The following is a 22,908-nucleotide window of genomic DNA, read 5'->3' as shown; positions in this document are numbered from 1 at the left end:
GAGTTGGAGCATGTAGATAGGATATTTTTGTAATTATCTTTTTTCAGACATACTAATTTGACTGTCTTAGATCAAGGGTGTCAAGGAGTAGTTACACTTATACAGTCCTAAAATGACATTCGGCCCTTTGAAGGCAACTGCGAGGCTGATGTGGCCCCTGGTGAAAATGAGTTTGACACCCCTGGCTTAGATTGATGTGATGGTCCAGAGGGGGAGCTAGAAATCTGTTTGAATGTTTGGAAGTTAATAAGCAGGTTTCTAATAATTTTTCTCTGTGTGAGTCAGTGTGACCTTCTGCACTTCATAATGCAGCTGAATTTGTGTAAATTATCATAAAGACATGGAATGGTGCATCTTTGAGCCTGTTGCTTACTTGATTGTATTTAAAGTGTTTGCTACAAACAGCCCTAAGATTTGTAGAGAAATAGTAAAATACATTAAAAACTGACAAGCTTTTCCTGAGCCTTTTTTCCTTGGAAATGGCTAAAGAGTATTTTTTAAAAATCAGTTTTGGAAAAAAAAAAAACCCTTTAATAGAAAATTTCAGCCCAATGGGGTATGCAGCTGAAAGCAACCAGTGATGTGAAATACTATGGTACCACTATTGAACATCAAGTCAGATGGTGAGTTTTGAGTGGAACTGTGAACGCATCTTTCAAACTTGAAATAGAAACTGGTCAACACAAGGGAAGATGCAGCAGAAGAGCTGTTTTCAATTTGCTCTGTTATGTTCTCAATCTTTGCTTCTCTTGGGTGGGTTTTGGTGCATTTTCCTACCTTGTTTCCCTGAAAATAAGACCTAGCCCGAAAATAAGACCTAGCCCGAAAATAAGACCTAGCATGATTTTTCAGGATTTTTGAGGATGCTTGAAATATAAGCTGTATGGGAATAGTAGAAGATTGGTGAGGAGGTTTGTTAATTGTAAATACGCTCAAGTGGCTGCAGCTATAGTGTAGAAAATGCACATACATCACACTAATTGTTTTGCTGACCTTGTATCCTTGACAAGTAGAACCTCTGTGTTAGATAACATAGGCCTGTGAGAAACTCTAGGACGCCTTATCATTGTGCCTGAGGTTCCTGTTTTGTTGTGAGAAAGAGTGAGAGGCTACGCCTGTTTGAAGCCTTGAAATACAGGCGAGCTCAGCAGGCTCAGTGATCTTCCTAACAGGGCTGAACTCTGCAGCACCTGTGTCCCTGCTTGTGTCACCTCTGCATGGGAGCTTAGGTGCTACTTTGGAGATCCTTGGTAGACAGGTAACTAAGATAAAACTTGCTCTTTGCAAATGCATTTGTGGCCTCTGGCTCTTCTTACGATGTGCTTGAGTTGGTTCACACATAAGCCCTACTCCAAAAATAAGTGCTAGTTACAGTTCATTAAAAAAGTCAATTTAAGTAGTGTGTGGGCACCTATATATGTAAAAAAGTAAGCATCTTTTGGAGTAAAAATTAGTATAAGACCCTGTCTTATTTTTGGAGAAAGAAGATAGGTGCTGTACGTGTAGAAAAGGCAATGTGTCCAGGCAGCCTTTCTGCATCTGTGTTCAGCAGCCTGCACCTTCCTGCATCTTTTGTTAATTGTGAAGACTGGGATCCAAAGCATTGGGAATGTGAAGAGACATCTTGGCGGCATTGGCAATATAGTAGTATTGGGTATGGGTTACTTGGAGGTCAAAAGAGAGAGTGGGGGGATTAATGGAAGCGAATGTGTTTGTTTAGATGTGAGACTGGCAAGAAGGATATTTCTCAACTGGGCTGATGAGCTTTAAAGGACTGTTTCTGCAATTTTATTTTTTTCAATATGGCTTTTTTAGTTTATTAAATGTAAAATGATGTGTAATAGTGGCACTGTAGAGCTGAAAACATTGAAGAAATGTCCTGTAGCTCTGGCAGTCCTTCTATTTTAATTGTGGACTCAACAGGCTTTATCGTCACATAGAACATATAATTAGAATGCTTATAATAGTTAAGAAGAACTATAGGGAAAACAAACAAGAATATTTTTCAAACTCTAACTCAAAACTAAACTGTTAATCTCAGTGTTATGGTAGATAAGCTCTAAAGCACAAAACTGGCAGTGTTTTTTCTATGTAAATCATGTTTGTGCAACTGCTGTTGATAGTTCAAAATAAAACAAACATGCATAAACCAGAAAAAAACAAAACCCAACCAAAAAAACCCCAAACATCCCTTCTTATTCATGTAAGGTCCTTTTTGTCCCTTAAGCCTGCACAGTTTCTTAGAGGTGATGGATATCTTTTGTGGGAGCAATTAACAGCAACAGAGAAAAATTAATAACATATTCTTGCTGTCTGAACAAATGAATTTCTTCCACAAGTACCTGATAATATGTGGTAAAACAACTTGCTTAGCATGGATGTATGGACAGTCGGTACAATACTTAAGACACAAACCAACTTTGAACAGTGTTCTTTGTGTTGAAGATGACCAAAAGGTATTGAAGTAACTAAAACATTACTGCATCTGCTAATTTGGGGATACCGTTCTTGGTATTTTCCGTGTGTTTTATGAAGTAGCCGATGAACTGGGCATACATGTAAGTAGATGGCATTATCTCTATGATGACTATCATCTTTCTAGATCTTCTCTCTGCCTTGTCTTTTCTGTTGTAAGATCCAAGTAGATTTCTCTGTAAAATGAAATGTATTAGATGCTACAGTTCTCTTTTTTTGCATGTTAAGTATCTTTGTGAAGCCTTCATTTCTCTCTTATTTATATAACATGGATTTTTTTTTTCCAGTGAATGATTACTGCTAAGTAATTTCTTCACAAATGGTAACATATCAGTTCCAATTTGTAGTTTTGCATTGTACAAAGATGATAAACTGCTGGAAAATAGGAGCTTTCTGATTTGGCTTACAAAAATTCATGTGTTCTACTTGTTTTCTTTTGATTTTATGAAAAACATATGGCATTAAAAAATAAAAATAAAATTAAAAGATGCTGTCAGTTAAATGGCCAATTTATAGTACACTTTTGCCTGTGGTATATTTTTGGCATGATACTTATTCACAGTTGTCATAATCACTTAATCATGTGATGCATTAAATACACATCATCATACTTCATGAAAAGTCTTATTGACTAGTTCTATCATTTCAATGAACTATTACAAGATCAGATGTATAATTTAACCAAAACTGCCATGGACTGTAATTTGTTTAAAGGTTCACTGGTTTCTGTCTCTAGATTATTTGCTCCACTGAGATTAAAAGCGGAAGCTTAAGTTAATTTTTTTTTTCTTACTGGTTCCCAGGTCTCCCCTTTTGTGAATATATTTGTGTTTTGATAAAAAATAGCTCTAGGCTATAATTAAGATGACTTTGTTTTATGACATAGAGCACGTTCTTGATTTCATCACCCTATTTAGATGTCGAGTCTGCTATTAGGTCTTCTGGACTCAACAGTCCAGTGTGTGGAAAAGCCATTTTTGGTGGTTGAAGTTGATACTTTTGCAAGATTAATCCACGGTTTCCATTATATCATGAAATATTCTGAACATATTCGTATGGGTGTTTTTTTAATTCAAATAGTTGCCAGATATAATTGTTTCCTGCTTGCATTCTGATAATGTCATTATTTAATTCAGGGTTTCATATGATGAGGCTTTTATTATGGCCAGTGACCCCTTGGAAGGCTTTCATGAAGTGAACCTCGCTTCACCCACTACACCGGATCTTCTTGGAGTAAATGAGCCAGGGACTCAGGAACAAACTACCTCACCCAGTGTTATCTACCGACCACATCCTTCTGTTGTGTCCTCCACACCAATCCAAGCCAATGCATTAAATGTCTCTGACCTTCCCACGCAACCTGTTTATTCATCTCCCAGACAACTAAATTGTGGAGAAGCATCAGGTGTCAGGTAAGTTCAGTAGGTCATTTATTTAAATTACTGATGTTTGTTTGCATATAAATTGCTTGCTTTACTAAAGATATCATTTTAATATTACTTACAATGTTGTAATATTGTGTATATAATGGTACATTCAACACCATTACTGCCATTTATAAAATATTTCTTCTTAATGTATTATATAAATAAATAAAAAAATATCACTCTCGTTACAGCATCAATGTTACCGACGCAGTACTTTGTTCTACCTCTGGACCCCAGAGTGGGTCATTCAATCACAATAATTCCAGAAAGGAGAGCAATAACACAGAGAGAGAGTTTTTGCAGGGTGCTACAGTAGCAGATGTTGCTGAAGGAAATGAAGATATTTTTGGGTTGAGTACAGACAGTTTATCTCACTTACGGAGCCCATCTGTACTGGAAGTAAGAGAAAAGGGCTATGAAAGATTGAAAGAAGAACTTGCAAAAGCTCAGAGGGTAAGGCTCGTTGTCTTGTCTCCTCCCACTTTTTCTCTCTTCAAAGTGGTTCTAATATTGCAGAATGATAGATGGGCCAGAAGGTGCAGTCTAAGTCTACTCATTTCTTATGTAATTATTTTATGTAAAGTTATTCTGAATGTGTGCAGTGCTAATGTCTTAGAATTATTCCTTGATAGTGTGGTTTGTGTTTTTGTTTGTTGTGTGTTTTTTTTTTTTTTTTTTTCCCTAGGGCTGCTACTATTTAACCATGGAAAGCTTTTGCTGCAATATCTGGTTTATCACGCATTTTCTTTGAAACGTAGAGCATTCTTTCATTTTGACATTTGAGAATAAGTGTAATTTTCTATCACTCCATTGTTACTGTATAAGTATTTATAGACACTGATTATATACCTCTGGAGTCTTTCTCCTTGAGTATAAAAGTGTAGCATGGGTCATGGAATATAGAAATGCTTTAGAACAGGGGTACTTGATGTTTCGTAGGGGAATGCTTGTGTAGGAAAGATGCAATAAAGATGTGACTGGTGTTTTTCAGTGTACTGCTGCACCACACTTCAAATAGAATATGGATACCTTTGAAGACACTGTGGCTCAATTCGTTAATATTTGTAAAGCGCTTTGTCTTGTTTGGATGGATGGTGCTATATAAATGCAAAAGCCATTATTTATCATTTTAACATCACTTTGTGCTTAAACTTGCGAGTAGATTTTGTGCTATTTGTATCTGTGCCCTTTCCTCTCCTTTACGTGATTCCATTCCTGTTTAGATTTAAGCTCATCTTATCTCGTGTTTGGACTTGTTTTCCTCATCTTGTTGCATGTAGTCATAATTTCTGTCATAGTTGCATTTGTCCTTGTTAATGTGAATCTTAAATATGGATTCTGACATCACTTCTGTTGATTATTTTATTGCTGAGTAGTTGCTTCCTTTGCTAATGTGTTTGTTTGCTTAGCATTTGACTACTGAAAGGAAACATTAACTTGAGCTAAGTTTGAGGACCTTGCATGTGAATATATAATTCTAGCAGTTAAACTTGGAACCTTAGAAAATAAGAACAAATTAAAGTTTAAGCTTTAGAAAAGCTCTTTCAGCTCCTGACAGTATATCAAAGTACAGGTAACATACTTGAGAACCACAACTCAGATCTGCTTCTGTTACCTTGGAATTATGTGAAAAATCTTATACAAGCGTATACCACTTTGTCTCTTAAAGATTGAAGTGTTTCCTATTTCACTCTGAAATTTAAAGTAGTTTTTAAAGAAATGGCATTAAGGCTGCTAGGACATACTAACTGCATGGTGTGTATTTTCAAACCCTTTGTGTCTTAAAAGCGATTCAGCGCTAATTTGAGACTGTTGATGTCAAAGTTCTTGTTAATTCTCAACCCGTCAGGTTGATTCTTACCAGTGTTACACTGGGTGGAAAACTTACTTTGCCTGTCTTCTTAAATTTGCACTGTTTCAGAATTGCTCAGTAACACAGGAGTCATAGCAGGAGTCTTTACAAACTGTACAAAAATAAATCCTATTCTTTCTGTAATACCAACTTTCTTCCACTTCCTGTATGAGGACTAGTTTTTTCTATCCCTAATTCATTTCTGATTGTTTTCTTCCAAAAGTCATGGCTGTTCACAAAGGGCTGTGTCCACTCTGTGGTATTTGGTATGTCATGCAGTCTTTAAACTTTTATTTCCAAGTATATTCACTTTTGTCGCTGAGTACTCGGTTTAAAAGTCTAGGGGCATAATTAGTAGGTAGTGTTGTGTATAGCTGGTTGGTTTTTGCATGATGGTCTTAAATTCTCTGTAAATCTCTGTGCTGTTTATTAGGAACAGTAAGAAGAATGAGAATTACAATTTGCACTTGAGTTTTGTGAGCTTTACTGAGTCTGGAAACTTTACAGACTTTCCAGGAGTGAACAAAGTAAACACACATTTGCTGTCTTGCATTTTTCATTTGTTCCAAATTTCTTACCCAAACTATGTTACTGTAATATGCATTAAAGATTGATTTGAATTTGTTCCAGTTGTGATTAGAAAGAAAATAGGAATTTTGAAGCTTAGGGATCCACTATCTGATTTTTTTTTTTCTTAATATGCTCTCATTTTTTTATATTAGAGAATATATGTATGGCATGTAATTATTAGACGTTTAAGTATGGTTCTTGAAGAAATTATTCAGGAATAAAGATTTATTCTTTTTTTTTTTTCCTCCATTGCTTATGTGTTGTTTTTCTTAAGACTACAGACTTCACTTCTCAAAATAAACAGCATTGCTGATAATTGTTAAAAGAAGTCTTTGAAAAATTTCTCGATGAGAGAAAATACCCTTTCTACTAGAATTTAGATTGGTTGCAGCACCAAATCATGTCATAAGATGGGGAGAAAGGTTGGGTCAGAGGTAACAGCAGGGCAGCACTCTACACAAATGGAGCATGTAAGTTTGGACATACTTTTGCTTTAAAATACCCTCTTAATTAAAATGACATAGATTTTTTTCACTCTTTGAGACCATTCAGGTCATTTTTGCCTATTTTTTTCAGTGTAGGAAAAGTGAGGAGGTGTTAAAAGGCTTTAGTGATTCAATGTCTGGGACTGTATCTCCTCACGTCTCCATGCATTTGCATTTTTTTCTGCCATGTTGGGCTTGAGCTATGGCACTGTGGTTACTGAAGGCAGATCAACCACGTGTAGATAACATCCGGGAGAACAATGATGGTATTTTGATATATGGTGTTTCTTGATGTACAGGTTTAGTGGTGTCCTTGCAAAGGAATGCCTTTGTTTGCTTTTCATCTTAAACTAAGCAGCACTCGCTTGTAGTTTCTGAACTGTGGCGGTTCATAGTCATGTTTTCCTTGGTATTTTGTATGATTTGGCCCTGAAGTTATTTCCTCATTGGTCAGACTGTCAATATAATGATGTCATCCATGACTGTAGAGGGAAACAGGTTTCTGTTTTATGTTTTTCCTTGGTGTGTTGAAATTATCAGCTGTCACTGATGTTTAGCCCCTTTCTCTGATGAGGAAAGAGCAGTTTACCAGAGATATTACTTGCAAATATTGTATTCAGTTTGAGAAAGCATTTCATGCTTCCTACGGTCTTTAGAGTAACATCTGTAGGCTTGTTGGTAACACTTAAAGCCATGTTTGTCTTGTTGTCGTACCCTGTTTCCCTGAAAATAGGACCTACCCCGAAAACAAGCCCTAGCATGATTTCTCAGGATTTTTGAGGATGCTTAAAATATAAGCCCTATTCCAAAAATAAGCCCTAGTTACAGTTCATTAAAAAGTTGATTTAAATAGTGTCCAGGCAGCTATACATGTAAAAAAGCTGAAATTAATTGGCAATAGAATGCAACAGGACAAATAGACTTTTCACCAAGAAAAGCAAACACCCCCAAAAGAATCACACTCAGAAGACCCCATGAGACCCAAAACAATAAGGACTGGCAAGAGCCGGGCTCTCACACACAGATCTAAGAGTTATGATGGTGTTCCAAAATATGATGACATGGCTATATTTGAATAAATGTTGATTTTATTTTGTTGTTGGTTTTTTTGTTCAAGAATAAATGTAGATTGTTGTTCATGGAAAAAGAAGACATTCTCTGAAAATAAGCCCTAATGCATCTTTTGGAGCAAAAATTAATGTAAGACCCTGTCTTATGTTTGGGGAAACAGGGTAGAAATCTGAATTTCCAATATTGCCCTAGTAGAGTGAAAATGAGATTTTTTTTGCACACTGATACAGCGATTCTTGTGACAGAAGTGACAGTATAGAATGTGGTATTGTAAACTTCAACATAGTAATAGTGTAAGAACCTGATCCTCAGCTCTGGATTTTTCTTTCAAAGGCCTCAATTTCTGTATGCATTCTTCATCTCAGAAAAAGAGTATTACAGTTTGATCTCTGGTCTTCAGATCTTGTGTATTGATACAGGTTTTGAAGCAGATTTTTGCTGTTGTTAGACCTGTGTTGTCAAAGAATCCAATGTAACAGAGGCTGTTGCCAGAATTATAGAGGTTTTGTACTGGTGGTTAAATCTGTTTTTCTACAGTAAAACATGACATTTTAAAACTCTGCATGAATTAATGAATAAATAGATTCATAATAACTATCCAGGAATTCTAGTAGTACTATACAGTCCATTCAGCATTCTTGAGTTTCTGTTGTAATTTGCTTATAAGTTAAGGAACTATAAAAATGAGGATGCTCCAGAATAATATAGCATCCCAGAACTCCACTGAAGAATGTGCTTTCAGGCTTTTCTTAAACAAATTGCAGCTGAATTTTAAAGTCACTGGCTTGTGATTGTTAAAGATGGGTTGGTTCTCTGAAGGTGTTTGTTAGCAGCTCCTCGCTGTCTTTCGGTGATGAAAATTTTCAGTTTCCACACCGCTGACTGATGCTGTTGTAGGGTGTCGTAGGGACAGAAATTTTCTCAGGCAAGTAGATAACTGCACGCGAGCAAAAAAGAAGCGTCTTTACCTACACCATAAGAGGATAATTCAATGGTTTGTGAAATGCTCTTATCTCTGAAAAAGATACTCAGGACCTTTGCTCACATTAAACACCCTTGTAAATGCGGTTGCAGTTCAGGAAATTTTGTGTAGTTTATTTAACTGGAGTGCTGAGTGAAGACCAGTCAAGTAGAAATGTATTTGAATATAAATACAAACTTTTTGACAACTTCAGAATTCAGGAGTGTCCCCTGGTTCTGATTTTAGGTGATATCTGTAGAAAATCTTTGCTCTTTCTTTTATCTTCTGCTTCTAGTTCTGACTTGGTTAAATTGCAGAACAAGATGCAGGATTATTTTCTTTCTAGAATTTAAAATATGAATGGTTTTGAAGCAGTAATTTGCATTTCTTGTTTCACTGGTTCTTTGTAAAGACCCACCTTATAGTCTGTGTGAAGATCAAAGTTAATAATATGACTCTTTAATATAGGATTTTTTAACTTTAAGATTTTTTTATATATATATATATATATATTTTATTGCCTATCTTGTGTGGTGTGCTTTATAATGGTTCATCTCCATGTAGCTACTTTTTCAGAACAGTAATGTGAAAAGGACTGCAGCCTGGATTGGATAGTCCAGCACACACTGTTGTCTTTTCTGCCTCTGTGTAGTTTATGGCTGGGAAGGCTCCAGTAATGCCTTTAAGACACAGACACTAGTGTTTCTAATAACTGCTGAGCTTTTGCTTTGAGCACTCTATTTCTGCCCTGTTTAAAAAACCAAAAAAAACCAACAAAAAACCCCATGTGAGCTATTAAACTTACTTGGCAAAATAATGTGTTATTCTCCTCCTGAATCATGTCATGGAAACTTGCCCGGTGTTTGACAAATTCAGCTAAGCAGCCATGCGTAGTAGACTGCCTGGTGTTGTCTCCTCCTTGTTTTCATTAAGTAGCTTTACTTGTCTGCCCAAAGTTTAATCTAAACCTCCTTAACCTTCCTAGTTGCAGGCAAAACTGTAACCACCTTACTTAAAATAGTGTATTGATAGTGGTAGCGCAAAAGTGAACCTGGTGTAGTTGTGTCTTCATTGCATGTTAACTCTTGACCTGAATATTAATATAACTTCCTTTTAAGATGTGTTGATGTGTATGTAGCATTTTCCTTACAAATCAGTGAAATAAACCAAAGGAAATGTATTGGTGTATCCTTTGCATGCATAGCAACACATGAAACTGGAGCTTTAAGCGTTTTGCCTCAGAATCTCTAATTCCCGTATTAAGAACCATACTTTATATGGGAAGTACTTTTAATTAAATTTTGTTTCCCCTTTCTTTTTTTAACCTCTTCTTTTTTTCCAGTATCTTTTTCTCTTTGGCTTTTTATATTCCTTTTTCCTTCTCTTCCCTTCATCTGTAGCTATTTTCTTGGCTTTTTTTTTTTTTTTTTTTTGAGAGGATAGGTCACTGTGTGCAGAATAGTAGCTAGTAAGTAAAAGTTGAGTACCATTTGAAAAGCACCATGTTTGGAAAAACCCCATTGTTTATGTGGTACCTTTCAAAATGGTTAAAAGATTGCATTTGGAAAGCAAAAAATGAAAATAGCAAACAAACTAGACTAAAAATCAATCTCTGTCCAAAGTTAAAACCAAATAAAAGAAGGGAGAACTAATGCCTTTGATAGTAAATGAGTCTAGAACAGTCCTTAAACACTTTTTGAGTTTAGGAACTGATGTCAAAGAGGACCCTCCATCTTGGAGGAAAATCTATTGCCAGTTTCAGTGCAGAAATTGAGAGCAAGACCTAATATCATCATGCTACAAGGCAAGACGTAGTTTCCCACATCATTGTGTACAACGTTACTCAATCATGAAGACCTGAGGAGAAGCAGTAACCACCTCCCAGAAACACAAGGGAAGCTGCTGCCATCTGGGCCTTTCTATGGCTCTGTAGTGACTGGCAGCTGTGTTTTTTTTTTGCTGGTTTCTGGACATTTTCAAAGCAAATCATTGCCAGATCGCATTTGGAGTCTTTAAGATGTCAGTGACAGGCTTGAGTCCTGTGTTTCAGGACTGATGGGAGTGCAATAGCTAGCCTGGCAGAGGGAAAATAAGAACAACAATTAGAAGGGGGAGAGCAACGGCCAAAACCAAAACAAGCTTGAAAGGTCAGACTGGGCTGTCTGCTACTTTTCTTTCCCTTTTCCTCTCCATCCTCCTTCTTGCAAGAGATTCTGGGGTTTAATGGTTGGAAAGGGGACAGGAACCCTTCTTTCAAATTCCTTTTCAAAATTTTTGTACTTCTCTGCAAATTACCCCACTTTTCCCTCAGATGTGGGACAATACAGATGAGATTGGGCACGTGTAACCCTCAGCCTGCGAAATCTGTGTTAAAATGTTACTTTACAGGTGGTATGGTCAGGCTTTCTTCACTAAAATTTTAGTAGTGTAGACAAATAACATTTTGAATTTCATTAACTTGCTTTAGTTTGATTTATATACCTGCATAAACAAGAACAAGGGCATGATTTTGGAGTTGTATTAGTTGTAAGGAGATATGCAAGAGAATATTTATAGTAAAATATGTTTTAAGATTCTTTTAGCATTGGAAATTATCTTGAGACAAAGCTTTTTTAATTTTTAACTTTTTTTTTAAAGGATTACTTTCTTTAAGTATGGATAAACAGAGATGGTATTCTGTCTGTCCCAATAATTAATTTGATCTATAATTTAAGTGACTTAAGTCTTCTATACTTTTGGGGAAAAAAAGCTTTTTTTTTTACTTCAGAGTATTTTGGAAATGCTGATGTCTAGGTTAGAGATACTTTAGATTGGCCTGGTGTATTGTTGTATAGCAGGAAGAAGAGCTATATGTATGTACAGCATTAATTTAATTGCTTCTAGTGTTAAGATTACTATTTTGAAAGGCTTTCTTTAGCAAAGGTTATATGTTCCTCTTATTATTATTTTTTTTTTAAATTTTTCTTCCCCCTCTCTCTGGTATTAGCTTTAAAAGGCCAAATTACTACGCTAAGTCAGAATAAATAACTTTCAATTTTCCATAGGAGCTGAAGTTAAAAGATGAAGAATGTGAAAGGCTTTCTAAAGTGCGAGATCAACTTGGACAGGAATTGGAAGAACTTACAGCTAGTCTGTTTGAGGTTTGTTGGAGTCTTCCATGTGATATACTTAAAGGAAGCTGAGACAGATGTTTTGTGTAGAATCAGTATATTGTATGCTGAATTTTTCTACAATAAGCTTATAAAGGCATTTGTGTCCTGAAGACCCGGGTGTGTTGAAGTAGGGGCTGAAGAGCAAGCAGTAGACTTTTCACTTAGTTGGAAGAGACCTTGTTGAGCTTGTCAATCTGCCTAGACACAAAACGAAGAAAATAAGGAAAGTGTATCAGAAAACTTAAACCTACTTTTTGGCTTTTTTTTTGGCATAACTACTTCAAGATAGGTTCTCTGTCTGACAACAAGGCTATCTAGATAAAAGCCAAATCTGGGGTTGCCATGGTGGCTAAACAAAAACCAACCAAACAAAACCAAAACAAAAACAACAAAACCCCAACATATTTGCAGATCAACGGAGGTAGCATCTAACTAAGCCATGCTTTCAGCTTTTGAATTTTGGGTCTGGCAGCACGCTAGTCGCACAAACTTGAAAAGAAACTTGAAAACTGAGTGATGCACCAGGGTGGAACCTGGTTATCCAGTGAGAAACCTGAACTTTAAGTGGGACCTTTTCATTTGGGGAAAAGACGGTAATGCCAGCAGAGATTGTGAGCTTGTATTACAGAGAAAAAAAGAAATCTTAAATCCATACTTGGAGGATTAGTTCTCATTTTATCATAGGGATATATATATATAGAGGAATGCCTAGAGGCTAAATTGTGATACCTACGACTGTCAGAATAAATTTCATAATCCAGAGATGACCACAAGTATTGGGTTTCATCATATGCATAAATACAATATTAGGTATGTTTCAGAAACAGTATTTAAACCTATGATGTTGTATTTGTATAAAAGTGCTATTAAAACCTTGAAAATACTGACATTCAAAAATCAAATTCCAAGCTGCTCGGTGGGTTGGCAGAGCATTTATTTCATCATCCCAGTAGGGCAAAGTTACGTAAAATATTAAGCAGTTCCTGTGTATAGAGAGTAAATGGGAAACTGGAAAGGTACTTTTTAGCATAAATACTTGTGTATGTTGGTGGTGAGGAAAATGTTGGGCAGATATTTTATCCACAGAGGAATAAAAATAATCTTATCAGTGAAATTTTATATTAGTGACACTTCATAACTTAGAACAATGTATCAATTTGTTAAAGCTATGTTTGAAATACAGTGTGTTAGTAATAATTGTGTTTTAATTGTTCAGAACTCCCAGCTGTTGTGGGCATGTCACTTTAATTTTCTTTTGTGATTTGGTTTCACTAAGAGACCCTAACAAAACACAGTGTTGAGGTTTCTTGTTTTTTGCACTGGGATCTACAGCCCTTGAATTCACTTTTTGTTTTGAATCCCACTCATTTCAGCCACCATATAAGTGGATATGCTGGAGCTTGTATTAATGCATCCCAGTGGAAGACTGAGACTTGTTTTGAACACCTGGGTGTATATATTACGTTATTACACTGTAATAGCACTGTAACATGCTTTGCTTTTGAAGGTGCATCACTAAGCAGAAACTGCATGGTCAATGTTAAATGTGTTTGTACACATTGTATAAATGTGTATGTTCCCATTCCTGCATGTGTCTGTTGTTACTTAAGAGAATTTTACAAACCCATATTATACAGCTGTGTTGTATGCCAGTGGGAGCCAGATCTTTTGGTATGATGATGTATGAACTTTTTTTGGTTTATTTATATAGCGTCCAGATACGTGCTAGGCGCTTTACAGATATGAGAAGGATCCTATCCCAAGTAACTTAGCTGGTGGCCCTGATCTTTCAATGTTTGTTGCCTCCAGTAAGTACCAAGTAAGAACAGTAATTTGATCACAGGCACAAATTGCTGGATCAGAGCCCAAACAAATACATTATGTAAACAAAAGGCTTAGAGGTATGAGGTAAAAGGATGTTTAAAAAATTCCAAGTCCTTTTACACGTTCTTCTTTATTGACTTAGCCTTGTTTCTTTACTTTGATTGTTTTTTAGTACTTTTTCTGTTCTACTTAAGAAATGTTTATTAATCCATAAACTATTTTTAAGCTGTGACTTTGTCTGTTTTATTGATGGTAAGAATTTAGACTTCATAGTTGTTCGACCAGTTCCTTCATGCAGAAATTTCCAGTTGACTGAAACTGGTTATTCTGGCCAGAAGAAGGGAGAAGGTCTTTTGAATGCGATACTGTGCACATGTTGCTTTTGGTGCTGCTGGTCGAGTCTTTCTCTTGGGGGTCAAGGAACTTGACTTGTCAGCTACCGAAGTGGGACGGGAGCCTGGTGTTCATGACAGGTATTGTTCCTGCTGGAGGGGGATGGGTGGAGTTGCTGAATTTTTTAATCTGGGCTGAGGACCAAGGAGAAGAAACTTGGTGGGCAAGTGATGAATCCGAATGATAGATTTGTAGGTATTTTTTCGCGTGTAACTATTTAATTTCAGATTGTTGCACAACTTAGCATTCACAAGTAGTCTCTGTGAAGCAAATGTATGTCTTAGTGGTTTGTTTTTTGTTTTTGGATTTTTTTACTGGATCTTGTAAATTTGCGTGGAGCATTTACACTAGCTAAATGTTTTTTATAGGAAGCACACAAAATGGTTAAAGAAGCTAATGTCAAACAAGCCGCAGCAGAAAAACAGTTAAAAGAAGCACAGGGAAAGGTGAGTGTTTTTCTGACTTGTTTGCTTTGTCTTTTCACATGGTTATAAAGTGTGAATCGTAAAGATTAAATCATAGAATCATTTTGGTTGGAGGAGACCCTCGAATTGAGTCCAACCATTAACCTAACACTGGCACTAAAATAGAGTATTACCTGTATGCATTATTAAAATATATACTAAGTTGGTTTGTGTTGCCTTGGCATATTCTTAACTAATACCTATGGACACAGAGCTGGTGGTTCAGCATCGTATCAGATAGCTAGCCAGGTGCATAGGAAACCGGTGTTACTATGCTATGCAATTGTATAGGCATTTGTGTGTTAGTACTGTTGGAAGATGAAGTCTTAATTTGAACCAAGATAACTGGAATTTTTGTTGAAGTATTTAACAGTTTCTTAGGATAATATATTTTTGTTTGTTAATGACTTTATTTCCTGCCCTCCCCGCCCCCCTTCAGATTGATGTTCTCCAGGCTGAAGTAGCAGCATTGAAAACACTAGTACTGTCTACTTCACCAACATCTCCAACTAAGGAGTTTCAGTCTACTGGAAAAACCCCTTTTAAGAAAGGCCATGCGAGAAACAAGAGTACAAGCAGTGCTATGGGTGGCAGTCATCAGGACCTTACCATGATGCAACCAATTGTAAAAGACTGTAAAGAGGTAACAGTACAAGGATTGCCCTCCTTTTGCTCATAAGTTGGCTTTATTGTTTTGTTTTACTCACAGTAAATCTAGTATATATTAAATCTCCCTGTAATAGTGACTATTTTAGAGATATTTTTCATTAATGAAAGGAAGTTGTTTGTTGTTTTTTTTTTTTAACGTACCAATAGATGGTGATTTTTCCAAGTCTTGTTTACCTTTAAATCATTAAGGGAAGACTCAGATTTGAAATACTGGAATTAATAATTTAAAGATGGGAATGTTAAAACAGAAAGAAAAATACAATATAACTGAATGATAAGTCCTGGCACCTTTTTACAAAGTCCATCACCACAAGTTCGTAACCTTTCATAAATGTCTCATAAACTGTCACAGAGAAGAGGAAGACTTGTTTTATAGATCAATAATGGGAGAAAGAGTCCAGAGAAAAGACTGAATCAATGATTTATTAGAGAACAGGAGGCAAGTTACCACTGGAGTCCCAGAGGGGCCTGTGATGATTTTTTTTTTTTTTTTTTTTAATCTACTCACGTAATTGAAAATTGGGAAATAATGAGGTGCCAGGTTAGTGCTCGAGTCCTTGGAATGGTAGTAGCAAAAAGTGAATGAAGAGTTGAGAAGGATTTTGTGATACTGAGTGGTTAGTAGAACAACAGATAAAATTCAAACCCAATAAATTAGAAATGAGGCATCTAGGAAAAAATGCAATTCTAGCAGCCATGCAGTTGTGGGCTTAAAAATAGCTATATTGTGCTGGAAAAAAAATATAGTGTACTTGCGGATAATCGTCTGAAAATACCAACTCAGTGCTCAGTGATGGTCATAGACCCACAGAGCCTTAGAATCTGTTAGGAAAGGAACAGATAGCAAAAGAAAAAGCATTATACTGCTGTATAAACATGTAGTAAATATGTGTGTCTATGCATGCAGCTATGATATCTTCTTCTCGGAAAGGACATAATGAAAATATGAGGAAGTGTGATATAGATGACCAAACAAACCTGTGGAAGTATTTCTGTGTAGAGAGAGACACTTGAAGAACAAAAATCTCTACAGTCATAGGTGACACGGGGAAGGTGAATGGTGTACAAATATTAATGATTTCTTTTAGTAAGAGAATCCTGGAAGCTAAAAGGAAAATAATTTTCAGTCAGTGCATAACAAAACTTCACAACACATTATCATGAGATAGCAAGACTAAAAATATGAATGTGTTCAAAATGTAGTCATGCAAAGTGACAAAAGAAAAGCCTGTCAAGGTATATATAAAAGGTAGATATGACATTTGGCTTAGGAAGCTTCTTTAAGTACCATTGCTAGAAGCTGGGAGGCTGTAAAATGAAGATATGTCTCTCTTTCCAGCTGCTCTGCAGGCAGCTCTGTGATTCTGGCCATTGCCAAACAGGTAACAGGCTCACTGGATCTTTAATGTGATTGACAGTGGCCACTTTTAGACTTTGTTTTGCCAGTTATCATTAAATGCATTTATACTATACATCTAGAAAATAAAGGCATTTTCGAGTTTCTGTTTCATACTTTGGCTTAAAAAAAAAAAGCTTTGCATCCTGCCTGCCCTTTTTCAGTGGTATCCAGGATGTTTTCCTTATTCATATTGAATCCTTGTTGCTCTTCAGAAAAGGCAAGAGCTGGGATGGAGTCCAGTTACTTTGTAAGCATTACACTGAGGTCCTGACTCAATGAAAGTTTTGAGTGTCGGGCAAGAGTGAGAGAGAGGAGAAATCTGTTTTGCCTCAATTTTCTTGTGGAGAGAAAGTGGTGAATGTGAAGGACGTGCTGCAGAAGGTCCAGTTTGCTTGATGTGTTTCTTTAGTTCAGTTTCCTTTCTGTTGGCTGCATAAGGAGACACTTCGAGGCTGCTCAGAGTCACACAGAATGGTTAGGCTTGGAAGGGACCTCTGGAGATCATCTAGTCCAACCCAAAACAGGTGACCTGCTCAAGACAGGTGACTGTTTCTTCCAATGACAGCCCTGGGGATCAGTGAGAAAGACACAGAGTTTTCACCCACTGGGATTTGAGGGTTTTTTGTCTCTCTTCTGAGCAAGAGTGTTTAATGGAGTGCAGCATGGGGTGAAGAAAGCAAGGCTACCTCTGGCATGGTGGTTGGCACATTGTTTTAAGTAGAGCAGGCATGCCTGCCCCACTGCTTTCATTATCCAGTGCTTTGTGGTTTTGTTTACTCCTTTTGTTTATTTTTGGTTTAAGGTAAATGTCTTTGCATTTCTGGGAGCTGGATCTGAAACCCTCGTTGTTCCCCCTTCTTGCTGAATGCTCTTGCCACTAAGTTAGGTTCCCCTTTGCGTGTTCTTCTGATGTTCAGTGACTCAGCTTCAAAAAGGGGTCTGAGAGTACCCTTGCTCAGGGGTATGTAGTGGCCTTGTGGTGTGGGCAAATACAGCTTTGGACCCTTATGGAGAGTCTACCACCCAGAGCTTTGCATTTTGAGATGTTGGATGAAGTCGGGTGGAATACCTGTCAACTCTCGGATTTCTTTGTGTAATGTAGACAGAGTTAGAGTGGCTGGCTGTCTACCTTAAATTGCAGTGGAGCCAGAAAGGTGCCAACCTTGCATAGAAATGCTTTCTAGTGTGTGGGAGTAACTTCTAGGATAAGTAGAAATGTCAATTAATTTAGGTATTAAAAAGATTTAGCCAAGCTGAGTAGCTGCCTGGGTCTTGGGCAGGCAAGTAGCATCCACTCAGTGTAAATGCTGATAAATGCATCAGTGTCGTTCGAAGAGCTAAAATGTTTCTCTGATGTTGTATTTTGCTGTAAAATGAAAGCATTAGAAATTTAACTAGTATTATTATTACAATTGACTATATATTTAATTGCAGGTAATGAAAACTTTGATCTAGTGAAAGCGCAAGTAAAGGCAGGGAGGAGATACACATGTAGCACTGTGCAGGTTGGAAAGGCATCAAGCTTTATTCACTCAGCAGTTTTTTCAAGGCAGCTTCTTTATGAATTGCAGGTTTGGGGGAAATTGAGTTAAATCTATAAAATAACCAAGTTAATAAAAAATGCATCTTAATTTTTAGAAACATATAGTACAAATAAAAAATGACTTTTTTTTTTTTCCCCTGGTGATATCTCTTGATTGTGTTTATTTTAAAGCCAGACCTGAGATGGGTTTTAAGGTGTATGGGAAATGTTCCTTTAGGGAGCAGGTTACACCTATTGAATTTCATTTGTACAATGAGGCTGGTGGCTTAGCAACCAGAACAATTATGGACTGGCTTAATTAAGATGGTTGTACCCGAGTGTAGGGCAGGTAGCTCTAATGGAAAACAAATTTACCACTCTGATTTTCATAGGTTCTGTTTCAATTAAAAAAACCCCAGCAAAAATGACAAAAGAACTCCCCAAAATATATATGTAAAAGAATGGTGAAATGCTGGGAGTTCAGAGAAAGGGTAATGCATGGAGAAAGAACAAAAGACTGAAAGAGGTTGGTTCAAAGCAGTGTACTGATCTTTTAATAAGATTAAAAATCAATTGTTTTAATTATTAGCATACGTTATTTTCCCTCTTTCACTATCTTATCTATATTATTTGGTTTTAATACTACAAAATTTTAAAAAGATCACATCCTGGCTTATCTTTGGCCTGCAGTGTACATCCCTTCCTATAGCTTCAGGTTTGGGTTTTAGGAGTATAGGTCTGCTATAAACAAGAAAGGGATTTAACAACCAGTTGGAAGGGAAAGGTGCTGAAGTCTGTGTCAGCAGAATGTCAAAATCCCTCTGAGGATGGTGTTGCATCTGAGGAGCAGGATGGTGTTGTATATCCCGCCGAGGACTGGCATTAGTCTTTTAGGAGACTTAGTTAGGAGTATGCGTTGGAAGCTCTTATCCCCACGCTGCTTGGTCCACGTCTTGTAGCAGCGTTGGTGCCCGTGGGCAGGATCCTTCTCAAGTAACCCCAGCCTGTGCAAGAGGATGTCCCATAATGCAAATGTGATGATTTTTTTTTGTTGTGGTGTGTGGTTTGTTTTTTTTTTTTTTTTTTTTAAATAGCGACCTAGCACCAGACTCCTGAACATCAGACTGGATATGTGCCTTCCCACTGCTAAACTGATCTCAATGTGGAGATAGCAAAACAACGTGTTTTCGAAGCAGATAAAACCATCTCTTCCTAACACAGAGCGTGGTGTAGTAGGGAGTTTGGACATAAAGATGAAAAATGAAAAATAGGAGAACAGTTTTAATTGATTTGTATATTGAATTCCTTTATTCCTTTGTTGTTATGTTTAGTGTGTTAAAGGTCTGTTTTCTTTTAGTGTTTGGATAGCAGTGTGTTATATTCAGATGCAGGGTGAACATATAAGATGTGTAGGATTGCAGTTGTTTTCTTTAGATGTCTCTGCTTTAACTCACAGAAATGGAGATGGACTAAAATGCTGTAATGAAAATGCATCAAGAAGCAAATTAATTTTGAGCTTTTTTCTGTCGAACAATCAGTTAAATTTTTCAAAGCTATCCTGGAAGCTTTGGAAATGGGGGAGCGGTAATTAGTTTGTCCCTGGTGTTGCGGTGACTAACGAATGCATTAAATCTGAGTCTTGAAAATGATGTGTTTTGATTTGCTTATATTTACAGTCTTAGGAAAGTAGATTTTAGAAGGTGTTTATAGCTGAGGCACAGTAGCATTCCTTCGCAGTACAATAGAAAGCAAGTTTTAATGTTCATTATTTACCTGTGGATATTTGCAAATGATAGACACTAGTGTGATAATCACAGTACTAAAATTTATGAATCTTTGTGTTCTAGGCTGACCTATCTTTGTACAATGAATTCAGATCTTGGAAGGATGAGCCTACTATGGACCGAACATGTCCTTTCTTGGACAAAATTTATCGGGAAGATATTTTTCCATGTTTAACTTTCTCAAAAAGTGAGGTAATAGAAATAGTCTAAATGTGGTCGCTGACACTTTTACGTTAAATATGTTATGTGAAGCCAATAGACTGTATTAAAAATGTTTTTGTACGAAGTTTAACAGATTTTTTTTTTTTCATTAGGATATGACAGTTTACAGTGAAGCGCTAAAGTTTAGTCTGGAGTATTGAAATGATCATTTTTTCTTCACCATTGTGCTATTCCAGATATGGTCTTTTTGGTCTACTTCTCTAGATGTTACTCCTGTCTGGCAGAGTCTGATATTTGTAGGAATGGGTGGTGTTATTTTTCCTGATATTTCAAATATGTGGTTTTGTAGAAAGTGTCCTCTCACTGTCTCTTGTTTATATAGGGGCCAGTAGAGACCCATATGTTTAATTTTGTAGACAAGTTTTCTCTCATCAATCAGAGCAGGCTGCAAGCACAGTCTGGGTGTTTTCTTGGAGAAGTCCGAGTTACAACAATTAGACTCTGGGATCTGATGTGATTCAAGAAGGGCAGTTTGGGAGTATGGTTTTAGATGAAACAAATTATGAGACTTTTCCATGTGTTATTCCCACACATGCTCCCATACAAAGGAAAGACTAGAGTTTTACCCATTCTGGGAATAATGTGGTACTGATTCCAACTGCTTTACTTAGTTTTTGCTCTTAAGCAGCATTTACAGGCTGCGGTTGTGGTATCAGTCTCTAGGGGAAAGGGACCATATTCTTAGATCTTTATTAAAATAAGAATAACAAATTTTAAAGCCCTCAGACTATATTTTTTCCTGATAAAATTAAACACCTCACATGGAAAATTTTCTTCATGTTTAATCTGTTGTTTTCATGTGGTGTTATGTTCTTTTCCCATGCTTTTAATCTGCTGTTACTTGCTGGCCATAAGCATGCACAATCTTTCGGTTAATTGTGTATCAGTTCATTATGGTTGGTGTGCAGCATCCTATGAACCTCTCCCACTAAAAACTTTGCTTGGTTACTATAGGAATTAAATTGCTTCTGCAGTATGTGTAAATAGGCCATCCTGTTGTATTTCCCAGCAACTTCATTTTGTTTTTTTTTTTCTGCTTCAGTGGTGATATAATTACTGTAGATTTGTATTTCCTCTTAAGAATGAGGCTCTTTAGCACTTGTCAGTTCTATCAGTTACTGTTTCGAGATGCTGTGCATAGAGACCAACTTCTGTTTTCACTTCAATGTCAATAAACTAATGTACAGTTAAACCAAACAATAAACTACACATGTATAGCATTTCTGAATAATTGGGAATGCTGTTATCTGAATGATTGCAGTATTACAATAACCCTCAGTAGCCTCTTGTGTATATGTGTAGTGTTTTGTTTTGGTTTTGAGAGATGGCAGAGAAAGAGTATTTCATGTGAACTACTTTAATGGTAACATTCTGGTTTTAAAATACTCACGGTACAATAGAAAAGTGTCTTTATTACTCAGTAGGAAGGAGCTTTGGCACAGAGTTATTTCACTAATAACATAAATTGCATCTTCTTTTAAATCAAGTAAGGGCTATTACTTGTCCATACTTAAACAGGAGTCTTGAACAAGTGTTGAGTCTAATCAAACAAATCGGGGATATTTCTAGTGTCTTATGATTGAGTGTTTATAAAGAATTAACGTGAAAAGCTTGAGGAAAGTTGCACTTTGTTTCATGAAGATGATGTTTTAACTGGACTGGTGTTTTGAAAGTTGCAACTGGCTTTTCTATATGTTATGTTGGCTTTTCCATATATTCTTCTGTCTTATTATATGAACACCTTTCTAAAACTATCTTTGGCTGAAAAACAGTGACATAATATTTACTTGTTTTATTGCAAGATGAGGAAGCATGCTGCATCATCTTGTATTTCCATAGAACACAATAAATTTAGAACAGTTTTTTAAAATAAAGTTTGTGCCATTTCCAGTCTCTGACAAGAACACTACACGTACAATTGTATGTGCTACTTGAGCTTATGAGGAATGACTGAAAATACAGTTAGCATTTTAAACATGCTTGACTACATTCCTGGCTGTAAAGGCAGTTATCTTGCCTCAGGGATGGCAGGGTTATTTGGAGGGCAAAATTTAAACAAAAGCCTGGAAATGGAACCTCTTGCTCACAATGAAAGCAAAATCTCATTTGTGACTGGATTTCTGTTGAGTTGATTTTTTTTGATTCCCCTGTTCCTAGCTTTACAGAAGAAGAAATATGTCACTGCTTTGAAGCAATAGATAACGCAGAGCTGTTTTTAACTGCTTTCTAAATTTCTTTTGCAGTTGGCCTCAGCTGTTCTGGAAGCTGTTGAAAACAACACTCTGAGCATTGAACCTGTTGGCTTGCAACCTGTTCGATTTGTGAAAGCTTCTGCAGTTGAATGTGGGGGACCAAAGTATGTTAAGCAAACAGACAGAGGGGGAATCTTAACTGATTTAAGATAACACTTGGATTGAGAAAGATGCTAACAGCTGATCACCTCAGTCAAATTTCTGTGTCTTAAACTTTATTTCCTAAAATCTAAGACTTTGAGATTGCTGTTACAAAATTTTGTGGGGAAAGTAAGCAAGTAATAAATTAAAGTTAATAAAAAGACTAATATAGAACAAACCTTTTAAGACAAATTCACTTTTTGGGAGAGCTGTTCACTTGATGCATTGACCACGAAATGAACATT

The 22,908-nt window shown here is 36.5% G+C and overlaps 1 protein-coding gene across 2 annotated transcripts in view; it reads left to right on the top strand.

Annotated features, from left to right (window-relative positions):
* The window catches only part of RAB3IP (RAB3A interacting protein), a 34,014-nt gene that overhangs the window by 5,462 nt on the left and 5,644 nt on the right, over nt 1-22,908 (top strand). Inside the window, exons 2-8 of one of the 2 annotated variants that reach the window (XM_065641349.1) lie at nt 3,612-3,887; nt 4,094-4,355; nt 11,886-11,981; nt 14,579-14,656; nt 15,114-15,317; nt 20,112-20,240; nt 22,514-22,626. In XM_065641349.1, coding sequence (XP_065497421.1) covers nt 3,637-3,887; nt 4,094-4,355; nt 11,886-11,981; nt 14,579-14,656; nt 15,114-15,317; nt 20,112-20,240; nt 22,514-22,626 — 1,133 coding nt within the window. In that variant the 5' untranslated portion in view covers nt 3,612-3,636. The remainder of the gene's footprint in view (nt 1-3,611; nt 3,888-4,093; nt 4,356-11,885; nt 11,982-14,578; nt 14,657-15,113; nt 15,318-20,111; nt 20,241-22,513; nt 22,627-22,908) is intronic. The other variant, XM_065641357.1, reaches the window with a different exon arrangement.

This window comes from Caloenas nicobarica, chromosome 1 (assembly GCF_036013445.1).
Source record: "Caloenas nicobarica isolate bCalNic1 chromosome 1, bCalNic1.hap1, whole genome shotgun sequence".
Taxonomy (NCBI): domain Eukaryota; kingdom Metazoa; phylum Chordata; class Aves; order Columbiformes; family Columbidae; genus Caloenas; species Caloenas nicobarica.
Note: the sequence above shows the minus strand (reverse complement) of the source record. Positions and strands in the feature narration are given on the sequence as shown.